The following is a 14,813-nucleotide window of genomic DNA, read 5'->3' as shown; positions in this document are numbered from 1 at the left end:
ATTCTACCTATTTAGTTAAAATAATGTTCAATAAGTGAATAATTTAGAAACCTTTAATGGATAATTTATTCTACCATTACATAAACTGGTATATAATACAGTATTTTTTTGGATTATTTAATATTTGTGATTAACAGAAGAGGATTATTTAACTCTTATGTAGTAATGGGGGAAATAGTTTTAAATGGCAAAAAATAATGCAATGAATAGTGTCTTATTATTTTAGATTATATATATTATATTAATTATTAATACATATTCATTTTAATAATATATTAATTATTTGTAAGTCACGTTAACTTTTGGCCAGTTTTTTTATTATTTTTTAGGTATTGGCAGGTAGAGAGATAGTATACTAGTCTGTCTATTCAATAGGCAAACTAGGAACTTTGGTATTGATGGTGGGTTGTGTTTTATTAGTAATATATACAGTTACAGTTGTAGACTTTAGAATGCTCTTGAAGTCAATTACACTAATGTGACACATTATGCTCAGGTACACATGGCTGTTCCATTTGGGATTTGGAGGGTGACAGAGTGGCACGGTGAATAGCATCGTTGCCTCACAGTAAGAGGATCCTTGGTTTGATTCTCAGCTGGGGTGCTTTCTGTGTGGAGCCTGCATGTCCCCCTGTGTTTGTCTGGGTTTCCTCTGGGTACTGTGATTTCCTGCCATATTCCAAAGACATACAGTAGAAGGACTGGATACTCTAAATTGGCCATAGGTGTGAGTGTGCATGCGAGTGTGTGGTGTGCAATAATATTTAGCCAGGGTTAACCACCGGTGGTGTAAACCTTGGCTCTTGATGATTGTCCCTGTTGAAGTGACACCCCGACACCATGCACAAAAATGGGAAAAAAAGGTTGTGGATGGATGGAGTTGGGATATGGGAGGATTAGAAAACCAAGTGAACTACTGGGACCTTCTTCCATATGCTAAGTATGTAGAATATTATAAGCACATGTCTTTATTGAAAATAAACAAGCATATTTTACAGCATTCTCTTTAATCATTTATTAAGATTTTTTTTTAGAATATATGAGAATCTTCTGGCTATGATATATATAGTTGGAGAGGTCAACAAGGACCGAGAACTACTGCCAAATGTTACACTTGGGTATGAGATTTATGATTCCTGTAAAACTGCTGCTGGGGCACTTGAAGGTACAATGAGTTTGCTAACAGGGTGGAGAAAAATGATTCCAAACTACCACTGCCAGACTCTTTCTTCAACTGTGGCTCTGATTGGCGAGTCAGCATCTGTGACATCAATACCCATGGCCTGGCTGCTGGGACTCTATAAATTTCCCCAGGCAAGTCAAAAATCTATTTCTAATTTACATTTATTGTATTTCAGCAGATATTACAATGTACTCTTTATTTTGTATCTTGACATGCAAGTGGAGCTTGAATAATATAATATATATATATATATATGCACACACACACACACACACACGCACACGCACACGCACACACACACACACACACACACACACACATATATATATATATATATATATATATATATATATATATATATATATATATATATTACATGTATATATATGTGTCTACTTGAAAACACTGACACGCCAAAACACCGAGACCGGAAGATCGACAACTGAGATGACCAACAGTTTAAAAGCCCGATGCTGAGAACACCGACATGTTAAGGTAAGTGTGTGATAGTGACAGACTTTAGGGTTAGGGGCAGGTTAAGTGAGTTAGGGTTAGGGTGCGGGTTAGGTGACTGTGCGATAGTGACGGACTTTAGGGTTAGGGTTTTGGTTAAGGTTAGTGCATAGATATTTGTGTATGTAAGGTTTAGTGTAGGTTTGCAAGGTTTTTGGTGTGCTTGTGTTGTGTGTGTGTTTTTTGGAAAAGGTATTTGTTTTGTATTGTTGATTGTCGGGATTGGGGTTTGTCGGGCATGTGAAGTTTCATGCTTTTAAACTGTCAGTCATCTCAGTTGTCGATCTTCCGGTCTCGGTGTTCTCGTCGTCGGTGTTTCGGTGTGTCGGTGTTTTCAAGTAGACCTAAATTAGAGACAGGCATGTCAGTCTGGTAGCCTGGAGGAGACCCAGACAGACCCTACATCTAAAGCCAGGGCTGGTGATGTGGCTATTTCAGGGAAGGAGATACCCTGTAGCAATGAGCCTGAAGGTGAGCCACAGCTTCTGATAGGTGCTGATGTTCCCTTGGACAGGGTGACTGCAAGGGCAGAGGTGAGTGGTAGTACCTAGGCTGACAGTGAGGCACCACTGTCAGAAGATACCAGAGGGACCTGGGAAGGGTTACAAGGGTTACAAGGGTAGATTTGAGAGAGGCTCAGCTCTTGGACCCTACATTATTCGGCTTGATGGAGGAAGCTAAGGAGACACCTTATTCTCAAGGAAGAATGAAGTCTGCATAGTGGAACAAAGGGTTACTGTACAGAGAATGGACCCCTAAGGGAGGGCTAGAGGTTGAGGTAATGCAGCAGTTGGTAGTGCCTAGAGCATATCCACTGACACTACTAGCCATAACCTATGGCATTCCTTTTGCAGGTCATATGGACATAAAGCATACCAAGAGATGCATTATGCAGAACTTTTATTGGCCTGGAATCGCAAAGGATGTAACAGGGTACTGCAGGACCTGTGATCAGTGCCAAAAATTTGGCATGGCAGGAGACAAGGTCAAAACTTTTGTAATCCCTTTGCACCTGATTGAGGAGGCATTTCAGAGGGTAGCAATGGATATTATGGGGCATCTAAGTACTCCAAATTCTACAGGGAAAAAATATATCCTAGTGGTAGTAGATTATGCTACTAGATACCCTGAGGTGGTGGCTTTGTCCTCTATCAAGGCAGATAAGGTGGCAAATGCTTTGTTAGATATCTTCAGAAGGGCAGGTTTCCTGAGAGACATACTGACTGGCAGAAGTGCCAATTTCATGTCAGATGTATTGGCTTGTCTGTGGGAGCAGTGTGGGGCAAAGCACCTAATGACTAGCATCTACCACCCCCAGCCTAATGGTCTTGTGGAGAGGTCAAACTTTACACTGAAGATCATATTAAGGGCATTTGCAGATGAGTTTAAGAGACAGTGAAATAAATATTTGTCCCATCTGCTGTTAGCATACAGAGAGGTATCCCAGGAATCCACAGGTTTTTCACCCTTTGAGTTGCTATGTCAGCATAGGGTGAGGGGGCCCTTGGATTTGATTCATGATGAGTGGAAGAGTGAGTATGAATCCCACAAGTAGTCTGTTGTGGCATATGTCCTAAACCCCAGGAGGCAAGGGCACAAACTCTACCATGTTAACATGATGAAACCTTACCATAATAGGGAAGCCTTTGCACTAAGTATTTGCAGTGGGTGGTAGGAGAAGTCTGAGTGGTATCTGGTGACTGATCTCCTCATCTCCTCAGTGAGGCTTGGACTGACACATCACTGGAAGGGGAAACAATGTCCCAGTGGCTATCACCTACCAAGTTCGAGAAATCCGAGCAGTGTTCAAGAGTTTGGGGACATGTTGACTGGGAAACCTGGCTGCACCCACCTAGTGCACCATGGCAGTGGGGTCAGCAATGCAGATGCAGATGGGTTCTCAAGACAGGGCATTGGTTAATGTATTCCCAGAAACGCTCATGCCTCTCAAGTAATGTTTCACCAGGGTCACTTGTAAAACTAGCTTGAGTCTTCAAAGAGGGAAGAGATGTAATGATGTGAAGTAGGGCCAGCTATACTAAAGAGAGTAGGGCAGTGCATCTGTAACATATGCCAGCATATATAGCTGAGGTTTTGAAAAGGATTTTATGTAATTTTATAGCCAGCACTGAAATTCTATTTAGATACTAGTGAGAGATATGACAGAGGCACTCAGCACTCTCTTTTTGGAACCTGACAACAAAGACACTCATCCACTTCATCTTGCTTTGCTTTAGTCAGTAACTTAACTAGGGAACAGTAATTTTTCAGTCAGTTAGGAAAATAGTGAGGTTAGCTAAAAGTATTGTTTTTCTGTATCTGTCTGAGTCTTTCCTTCTGAGTTATTTTTTATATTTCTTGTGTTTATTGTAAATAGATACTCAGTATTCACATTTTTTATTATTTATTATTAAATATATCTAAACCTTGCATTGTGGCTGTTTTTTAGAAACTATTTTAACCCTTGAGAGTGCTTGCACTTACTTGGTGGCACTGTGGCATCATGCTCTTGAAAGTCTTGCCAATTGGTTAACGCTACCATTCGTATAAGTATTAATTTGACTAAGAGTAATTGGGTACCCTGGTAAGAGCCTTAAAGTAACTGGCTGGTAGCAGTGAATCTACCTTACAGCCTGGGTGGAGGTGGCATAGCAGGTAAATCTGTGCCAGCCTTTCCCAGTATGTATATGTGTGTGTGTGTGTGTGTGTGTGTGTGTGTGTGTGTGTGTGTGTGTGTGTGTGTGTGTGTGTGTGTGTGTGTGTGTGTGTGTGTGTGTGTGTGTGTGTGTGTGTGTGTGTGTGTGTGTGTGTGTGTGTGTGTGTGTGTGTGTGTGTGTGTGTGTGTGGGTCTGCTTCACTTACTTGAAATCCCATAAGACTGACATTCGAAATACCGAGACCAAAACGCCGACTCCTCACATGTCCGACTTTTCAAATCACCAACAAGCATAAGCCCAACTATTTACAAAAACAGTATGTGGAGTATGCTTAATAATGCAGTTGTGAACCATTAAGTAACCTTGTTGTATTTCCAGTAAAAAGCAATATCACAAAATCCATCAATAAACAGAATAACGTCTTAAACAGTATAACAAGGCTGGTTACAACTTTAACATTACGTAATGAAATTGTCCCACTGTATATTAAAATAAATAAGAGGTTGTACCTTTAAGACGTAGTACTACATACCTAAGGAAACATGGCTGAACAAGCTGAAGACGCTCCTGGGATTATCGGCAATGTTTACCAAACTGTGAAATCACAGAAAAATAAAGAACTGTTGGTGATCGATGGATTTCTTTATCACTTGGAAAGGTGTCGGAATGCAAGGAGGTACTGGGGATGTAAATATAAGTCAACACAAAGGTGCAGAGGAAGAGCTGTCACAACTTTATTACCCGAGAGTGAAAAGCTAGAAAAGACAGTAGCACATCAGCATTGTGGAGATCCAGGAGAGGTAGAAAGATATGTTGTTTGTAATGATTTAAAAGTTAGAGCAAGTTACAGCAGAGATACACCATGCCTACTAGTAGAGGACGTGTTGGCTACCACCTCGTTAGATAGCATACATAGCATTCCTCATAGGAAAGCATTACTTCAACAGAGAGGATGTGTTTGCCAGAAAAAAGTTATAACACCTACTGACAGTGAAATAACCCTAAATGATATAGATTTCTCAAAATATACATTAAAGACTGGTACTTTTGTTAGCAAGAAGATGTCTGATAGTACTACTGACACCATAGTATAAGTGTTCACTACAGTAAATGACCTATATGACCTAAGTCATGCTACAATATGGTTAATGGATGGGACTTTCTTTGCAAAAGGGGTAACCATAAGGCAACTGTATAGTGTGCATCGGCTAGTGAACTACGAGAGTTATAGCAAGGCTGTGCTGCTATTATTTTCCCTAATGTCTAAAAAGTCCCTCAAGTCTTATAACTATTTGTGGCACTGTATTTTCCATTTACTGAGTGAGCATAGGTTTGAGGTCATTGTGCGATATATCTTGTGTGACTTTGAGGTGGCCGCAGTTAAAAGTGTACGGCTCAGTGTTCTGGGTGGACAATCGAAAGGCTGCTTATTCCACTTTGGCCAAAACCTGTGGCAAAAAGTACAAGCATTAGGTTTATCAGCACTTTACAACAGTAACTCCTCATTTCAACTAGCTGTAAAGTCTCTAGATGCATTAGCTTTTGTGAAAGAATGTGAGGTACATCACACATTTCAGTGCATTAGGGAAACCTTTCCTGTTGAAGGTAGAGAACTGTTAAAGTACTTTTCTGATTTGTATGTGTACAGACAGTTATGTAAGTTCAATACTCGTACCTCATCTAGTGTACGTTTCCCACCGCTGTTTCCAATTTCATTTTGGAACGTTTATGAATTGAATGAGTTGTTTCTACCTCACACTCAAAATTTTGTAGAAGCATGGCACAGGAGACTAAAATGTCTCCTGGGTGGCAGAGGTACAGATTTAAGTGTACTAATGGCAGCATTGGTATGGGAACAAGACCGTGTGGATGAATTGAGGGTCCAGACGGCTACAGGAATTCCACCATCCCCAAAGAAGAGGAAACGTATTTTGCGCCACCAGCAGTTTGAGACAATGTTATCCAATAAGGAAACATACTCTTCACTCCAGTTTGTTACAGCAATAGCTAAATTACTAAAAATGTAATCAAATGGGTATTCCACAGTGGTGGATGTTAAGTTGGAATTGGGATCATACGGTTGAGTGGAATTAACTGTTATGGATGGGACTCCAGAATATATTGTTTGTCAAATTATGGACTCACATGTCACATGAATCTGCATATGGGACATACATTTAGTTAACGGAAGATGTCGGCTTAATACAAGAGATGTTTCTTTGCAAAACATATCATTTTCTGATTGTGAGGTGATGCACTTTATGTTTATCTTTATTTTATTTGAACAGATGTCGACAAATCAGTAGCTGATACATGTCCATTTAGTGAAAATGGTGGAAATTGCTGTCTGTTAGCGTTTAACACGTCCGTATTACATTTATTTCATTTCTATATTACTGTGCCGATGGTTAGTATTTGCAGATATCACAGTTTCTTTTCACGTAAACTATTTGCTTTGGCCCTTCCACTTGTGTGTGTGATATCAAGACATTACATTGTCGATATTCTGATATTTGGTGTTCTGTACGATTGGATTGTGATTGTCGGTGTTGTGAAAGTCGGGCTTATGCACGTCAATGTTTTGAAAAGGCGGACATGTGAGGAGTCAGCCTTTTGGTCTTGGTATTTCGAATGTCGGTCTTATGGGATTTCAGGTAAGTGAAGTACGTGTGTGTGTGTGTGTGTGTGTGTGTGTGTGTGTGTGTGTGTGTGTGTGTGTGTGTGTGTGTGTGTGTGTGTGTGTGTGTATGTGTGAGTGTGTGTGTGTGTGTGTGTATGTGTGTGTGTGTGTGTGTGTGTGTGTGTGTGTGTGTGTGTGAAAATCAAATCTCAAAGAGTGTGTGTCAGCTACTTGGAACAGGGACACAAAACACTGATTTCTGCAGAGAGAAATGTGGAGTCTTATTTGGGGCCTGGAGAGGAAGTCTAGCCCCAGGACTAGAGTGTGCTCCCTGTGTGCTCTTAAGAGAAATTGTGCTTGGTGCAGAGAACTGCATCTGAAAAATACTGCATGTATCTATTTTTGTTCTAAGTGAACATTTCCTGCCAGCATCAGTCGTGAGGCTGCAGGGTCCTTGAATACTGGCCTAGAGGAGAGATGTTGCATACAGTTGTGATGCACGTTGATGAATACAGTAATATTCATTAGCCATTACTCATTACATAAATACTATAATGTTAAAATGTGTAATATAAAGAATACATTTACAGATAAATAAGTAAGTATACATGCATATATAGTTGTAGTTGTACTTCCTCTTGTCCCATTGCTCTATTTATGTCCATCACATGTGTGGGAGGGAGAAATGATTCTTCAAAAGTCTTGGCCAGTTCCAAGCTGAATTAGTACTATTTTTGACTCTTAGGTGAAGCAGCATTTCTTTAGTGCTATTTTATGGAATTCTTTACCAGACACTTTGCTTCAAAAAAATTTTAATTGATGTAACAATAGTTCAAGAGCATGACTGATTATTTAACGCATTGTATGGGGAAAGAAAGACACTTTGGTTCTTAATTCTGTACATGACCCATAGTAAGCCCAGATTATGAGTGAAAAAGAAATCTAGGGGCCAGTTCATATATCTCAAAAAATAAATATTTAATAAGAAAAAAGAATATAAATGAATAAATATACATGTGCAGTTACATGTCCCCTGTTTCCACTGTGTTTTCCATCATTTTGCCTGAAATTGATAATAGACTTATTACATTCTATGCTTTTCTGCTTTTCCTTTGAACATGTAAGCAGGTTTCATTCTGTCTGTTTTCAAATCAATTAGAATTTCTAGTCTCTAATAACTAATTTCAGATAAAAGCTGTAAGGGTATCTTTAGTTTTTCTTTCATATTATTTAGGTATTTACTTGATGATACATCATTTCCTGATATCTTCTTATAGTTCAGTTTATTTAACATATTAATGAAGTCAGCACAATTTAACAATTCATTAAATGCTTTTGTGTACACTGTACATCTCTTCCTTCATATCCAGAGACTTGTCCATGGTGATGTATCCTCACTAATGTTTAAATATTTGACCCACCTACAAGTATCACACCAGTCTTGCCTAAGAGGCTAAGAGGCTTCTATCAAACAACAGTTCTTAGCAGTTTTATTACATTACATTACCTGCCATTTTTGGATGTGTGCTCTGCTTTGAAGATTTTACCTCATTGTTTTACTATATTTAGCTGGCTTTCTTTCACAACACTGGGATGTATTCATAGTCCTTGCTGTTCCTAATTGACAAATAGTCATTCTCCACTATCAATATAAGCAATGCTTTTATATTTTTAAATTTACTTATTTGTGATATTTTACACCTAATCCATAATATCTCTTACTCTAGTCCCATCTACTTTATTGTTCTTCATTCCTAACCTTAAATCTCTGCTATTAGAAACATTCCTTTTTAACTTAATTCCTACCATGTCTTGTTCTCTGCTTTCAAACTGATACTCACTTAGTGATTATTTCTGTTTTGACTCACAACCTGATTCTTAAATCTAAACTTCAAAGTAGAAAGAAATAAGGTAGCGATCAATCCTCATTGACTGTTCTCTGCAGTAGGATGACCAGCTGTGGCCTAGTTCTTCTGGCTCCATTCCCCTTTGCTCTGCTCAGGCTCATTCCACTCCCACCCCCACTACCTCCAAACGTATATCTCCCAAGCTCCTCCCTTTATCATAATAACCCATTAAAACAATCTTTGTAATATATGACACATTGTCACCCACCTCCCTCACACATATATTTCATCTCTTTCACTCTACATACCATAATCCCTTGTCAAGTTTTAACACTTGCCTTTCCCCCTACTACCACCTTCTCTAATATAACTAGTTAACAAATAAACCTTGAGCCATATATACCATAATACAACACTATGTCCTGACCATCACTAACTTTACTATAAATTATCTCTATCTTGCTCTATCCATTTTCTTCCTTCTACAACAAACATCCTACCTTACATCAACAGCAACTATTAATATCCATATCACTTTATAACATACAATACCCATATCACTTTATAACATACAATACCCAACCACACAAAACGTTTGTCAAACATTTCATCAAGTCTGTTTCATACATTTATATTAACTTCTAAAATCAAACTTTTACAATATCATTCCAAACTCATTAAATCTCATTTTTATTTAAAAAAATCCCCTCTAATATTTAATCTACTTCCCATCTATTTCTAATTCCCTCCCTCTCTGGGGATGTTCACCCTAACCTAGGCCCTTTCCCTACCCCAGTAAACCTATCCCAAAACCAAAATCTTAAATTCATTACCCTCAATTTTCACAGCATCTGTAAAAAAATCTCAGACTTTCATGCCTGGATGGCATTACATACTCCTGATTTCTTAGCTGCCACAGAAACCTGGCTAAAACCCAATATAAAAGACTTTGAATTGCATCATCCATGCTATAATATAATTAGGCTGGACAGATTTTACAAAACATCTGGTAGAATTGCATTATTTTACAAAATTAACTTCATATACTTGAATCCCATTCCCAAATTTGACAATGCAAAACTACACATTGCCAACTTGAAAGTGAACAGTTCTAAAAAAGCCTATGTATAGGTTTCATCTATATTCCCCAAGGACAAAATATCCACATACTTGAAAATATCATATCATGGATCACAACAAATATTACCGATGAAAGTATCATTCTTGGCTATGTTAACATAAATTGGCTAACTCTTACATCAAATTCCCCTACTACCTCTATAAACCTGTTCAATTTCTTACAATTTCTACTATCCTCTACAAGATATGACAGAAATTACAACCAAAGATTCACATTATTTTGGCTCATGGTGCCCGACTCAAGTAAGACTACACAAATAGGCACTCTCCCCAAAACTCTAAGTAACTCCCTACTCTTCTACACCATCAGAATTCCTAAACATTCCTAAACATATTCCTAAAAAACATCAATATAAGGCAATCTATCAACAATCTGTAACCTAACTAAATTTAACCTAACTTCCTGTCTATATATTTTAAAATCTACTGACTGATCTACCCTAAAAACTCTTCCCCTTGATGAAACTGAACATCACTTTAACCCCACATTCTTAATCATACTCAGTAAACTAAAATAACTTAAATCAGTCATGCCCCATGGCTATTATGGTCTACAAAACAACTAATGTCCTTTAGAAAAAAAGCATGGAATGAATGGCTAAAACATAAAACCCATGACAATTCACAAAATTTCAGACAACTCCAAACTAAAGTCAGCAACCTTACTATCAGTGATATAAAGCAATTCTATACATTCTCTCATGACCTCAAAAACTTTTGTTCATCAATCAACTCACTTCTTAAATGAGACACAAAAAAGAAACTCACCCAGATAAATCTCCTCTTCAAATTGCCACCCTCTTTAACTCTCACATTATCAACAGTATTGCTAACCTAGTGCCAAACAATACATACCCCTTACCTTCAATAAACCAGTCCCGTTAGCAGCACACCTTTACTGAATACTGATAATGCCTCCTTTCCCCTTTCTCATAGACCTGATTTTAATCAATGCCCCACTGCTACTGCTCATACCTTTATACTCCAGCCAGTCCCCACCAAACTTATTTATTTGTTTATAGACATTTGATTACTGAGAAAGTCCAACTGGATAGAAGCCCATTTTCAGCAGAGGCCTGGGGAGAAAAGCTCCAAATTATTACAAAAGATTTTAAGAACAATAATTTACAATCTTCAAAAATAAAATAAAAACATCTGTACATTAAATAATTACAACAAATTAGACATAATACAAAAAAATTGGTTAAGAATCAATACAAGTTATATGACATTTATTTAATATTTAGCAAAATTTTAGACAGTTTGTAAAGAAATTAAACATAATTTAGTCTAATACAAACAGGAATTTCAATATGAACTAAGGGAAGAACAGGCTTATGCTATATTTAGAGATAAAGTCAGGGAAGAGAATTGGATAGACGCAAAGAAGTATGTGAAGAAAGGAGAGTAAGGATGTATAAAGATAGAAAAGGTACTACTTTACATTTAAGGATATACTGATGCCTCTAGGTGTCAAATACTACTTGTTCATATTTGCATCAATAATTCCAAAATCATGCTATCGATAAGGTTTTAAGGTTTTAAAAGATTTCATCTTAAAGCTTACGCAATGGTAAACTCAACTGCATTAATATTTGACCTCTGTCTAGTGCAGATAAATAGATAATAACTGTCAATATTAACTGTCATTTTTATGATATTAATTTATATAGATATAATTTTCTCATTTTTCTAAAAACCTCAACAACCAAGTAACACAGACAGAACTTTTTAGTCTCATACGAATGCTCTTGGCTAGATGAATAAAATGCTGCTGTCAGTATGTGAGTAACCTAAGTTGTTAAAACAATACAATCTCAAACAACAAACAGGTAGAAAAGAAGTAAAGGCAAGGAAGCAAGTCGGAAGACAAACACACGGGCTTTAATATCAATAGATAGTAAGCCTCAACCTTCATCAGACAAGATAACATTGTTTGGTGTACAGCTTAAATAGTAAAAAGCCTAAAACCTTAATTAGGTAATTGTAGAAATCAACAATTAATTAATTAATACAACAAACAATGAAATTTATATTAGATTTAAAAGGTACTAGCTAAAATAGATAATAAGTGCATATATATTTTATATTTTAAATGCTAAGAATCACAACAACCCAGACAAAAAATAGTTTACACAGACAATAATACATTGATACTTACACTGCTGAGTTGTTGTGTACTTATTATCAATAAATCAATTGATTTTATACACAAATACATAATAAAAACACATGGTATTGTACTGTCTTTACATACTGCATACAGATTCTACACATTACAAACAGATTTTTAAAAACTTTAAACCATTTTTGTATATGTATAAACATTTAGGTTTATATATATGTGAAAATGTGTAATAAATATGAAATAACAAATAAATAAATAAATACTTAATTAATGTTAGTGCTAGGAGATTTAATAATACTATAAAATGACGCTAACTTACATTTAATATAATATAATATAATATAAATGCCAATCAATTTAATTACTTGTGTAATATTTGTCCATATTTATATATGTAATTACATATATAAATACGGACAAATCTTACACAAGTAATTAAATTGATTGGCATTTATATTATATTATATTATATTAAATGTAGGTTAGCGTCATTTTATAGTATTATTAGATCTTTATTCATTTGTTATTTCATATTTATTACACATTTTCACATATATATAAACCTAAATGTTTATACATATACAAAAATGGTTTAAAGTTTTTAAAAATTTGTTTGTAATGTGTAGAATCTGTATGCAGTATGTAAAGACAGTACAATACCATGTGTAAAATCAATTGATTTATTGATAATAAGTACACAACAACTCAGCAGTGTAAGTATCAATGTATTATTGTCTGTGTAAACTATTTTTGTCTATTTAAAATATAAAATATATATGCACAAATCTAATATAAATTTCATTGTTTGTTGTATTAATTAATTAATTGTTGATTTCTACAATTACCTAATTAAGGTTTTAGGCTTTTTACTATTTAAGCTGTACACCAAACAATGTTATCTTGTCTGATGAAGGTTGAGCAAATTGATATTAAACCTAAGTTGTTGCTGAGATATTGTAAGTTGTTTACAAAACATTAAACAAAAGCTAAAGGCAAGGAGGTACAATTCAGTCCAGTTTATTGTGCAAATAAAAGTAAGCACTTTCGGTCACACAAAAGATGAAACACTAGTGCCACTTGTAACTGCAGCACTGTAAGTCAAATGAATGGAAGAGTGAAGACAATCAGTTAAGGAAGGCAGTGTACTAACCCCAGATGCATCAGATGAAGTAGTAGGAACCACGATACCTCGAATAGGATTATCGCTGGAACTTAGATATATACATATATATTGTATTTTTATATATTATTTTTATATACATTTATTATTGACATTATTATTTTTTTGTAGATTTGAAGATGTTATATATATAATAAATATTTTATATATATATTTTATATATTTATTTGTTATATATATATATTTTATATATTTATTTTTTATATATGCATTGAGTGCCTTCTGTGTGGAGTCTGCATGTCCTCCCCGCGGTTGGGTAGCGTTCGAAAGACAAGCGTGCGTAAATGGGTGTGCCTTCGTTGAAGGTTGGGCGTCGAACTGGCACCTCGGCATTTCGTAAAAATCTACTGCCAATCATTAGCGGACCAGAGTTCCACTGTGGTGACCCCTTACCGGGAAAAAGCCGGAAGACAATCAAACAAACAAACATTTTTTATATATGCATTAATTATATATTTTATACTATTAGGATTGTTCCTTTAATGCTTAATTAAGAAGTGATGATGTCATTCAAGTGGGGTATTTAAAATTGTTATTTTCTCTGAATGAATTGTCTGATAAAGGTTGCACATTTGTGTGACCGAAAGCACTTACTTTTATTTGCACAATAAACTGGAGTGAATTGTACCTCCTTGCCTTTTGCTTTTGTTTAAGCTTGGTTTGCATTGTTTTTATTGTTTACAAACATTCCAAATGTAATAGTTACAGTGTTTACTGTGACTTATAAAATTTGGTTTAAGACCTAGAACCTAAAGAATATTACCAGTATAAAAATATTTTTTGCTGAAGAGTTTGTCATTTATACTGGTCCCAAAGATATGAACATTTGTTTGAAATGTTAAGACGGAATTTGATTCAGTCAGAAGGCTAACACTCCTCCCATTAGAAGTTACAGTGCAAACTTCCTGAGCTCCATTGGAGTGAATGAGTTAAATCAGAGCGCTGATGGTCAGCGGGTCTGCACAGAATGCCTCAACACCAGAGCTCCACAGATCGCTCTCAGTCTCTCAGTGCAAGACATCTGGTCAAAGGCCAACATAATGGCAGGTCAATGACCCAGAAATACAGACATATTTGATAAATTTGCTCTTTAGAAATATGCTAGAATAACCAGGGGGTTGTGTTAAGATACATATTCTGAAGGATTTGAAGGATGAAACTCAACTGTATGTAATACTGAGTCACATCAATAACTCTCATTCCACGTTCCTAAGTACCCTGGAAACTATTACGGTCCAACCCAACACTCTCATACTGGGTGACTTCATCTACCCCTCCATCAATTGGGAAAGCTACTCATGCACCAGTACACTTGCCCAACGCTTCCTGGAATCCATTAATTCCAATGTGCAGGACCAGCTCATTCTTACCCCACTAGAGGAAGCACCATCCTTGAACTGGTTATAACTAACATGGGCAATCTTGCTCTACACAAATAGTCAATTGCTCCCTGGTTAGATCCAACCACAAACTAATTACCATGGAAATCCAAATCTCACCCACATCACCAGCAAAGGTAATCACCAAGAAAAACTTCTCCAAAGC

General features: G+C 36.3%; 1 protein-coding gene across 1 annotated transcript in view; it reads left to right on the top strand.

Moving 5' to 3' along the window:
* The first annotated feature begins 887 nt into the window (after positions 1-887).
* Positions 888-14,813, top strand: part of LOC122803762 (extracellular calcium-sensing receptor-like) — a 351,505-nt gene continuing 337,579 nt past the window's right edge. Inside the window, exons 1-2 of the mRNA XM_044073453.1 lie at positions 888-940; positions 1,035-1,314. Coding sequence (XP_043929388.1) covers positions 888-940; positions 1,035-1,314 — 333 coding nt within the window. The remainder of the gene's footprint in view (positions 941-1,034; positions 1,315-14,813) is intronic.

This window comes from Protopterus annectens, chromosome 6.part0 (assembly GCF_019279795.1).
Source record: "Protopterus annectens isolate FY-2018-M chromosome 6.part0, PAN1.0, whole genome shotgun sequence".
NCBI lineage: Eukaryota > Metazoa > Chordata > Ceratodontiformes > Protopteridae > Protopterus > Protopterus annectens.
Note: the sequence above shows the minus strand (reverse complement) of the source record. Positions and strands in the feature narration are given on the sequence as shown.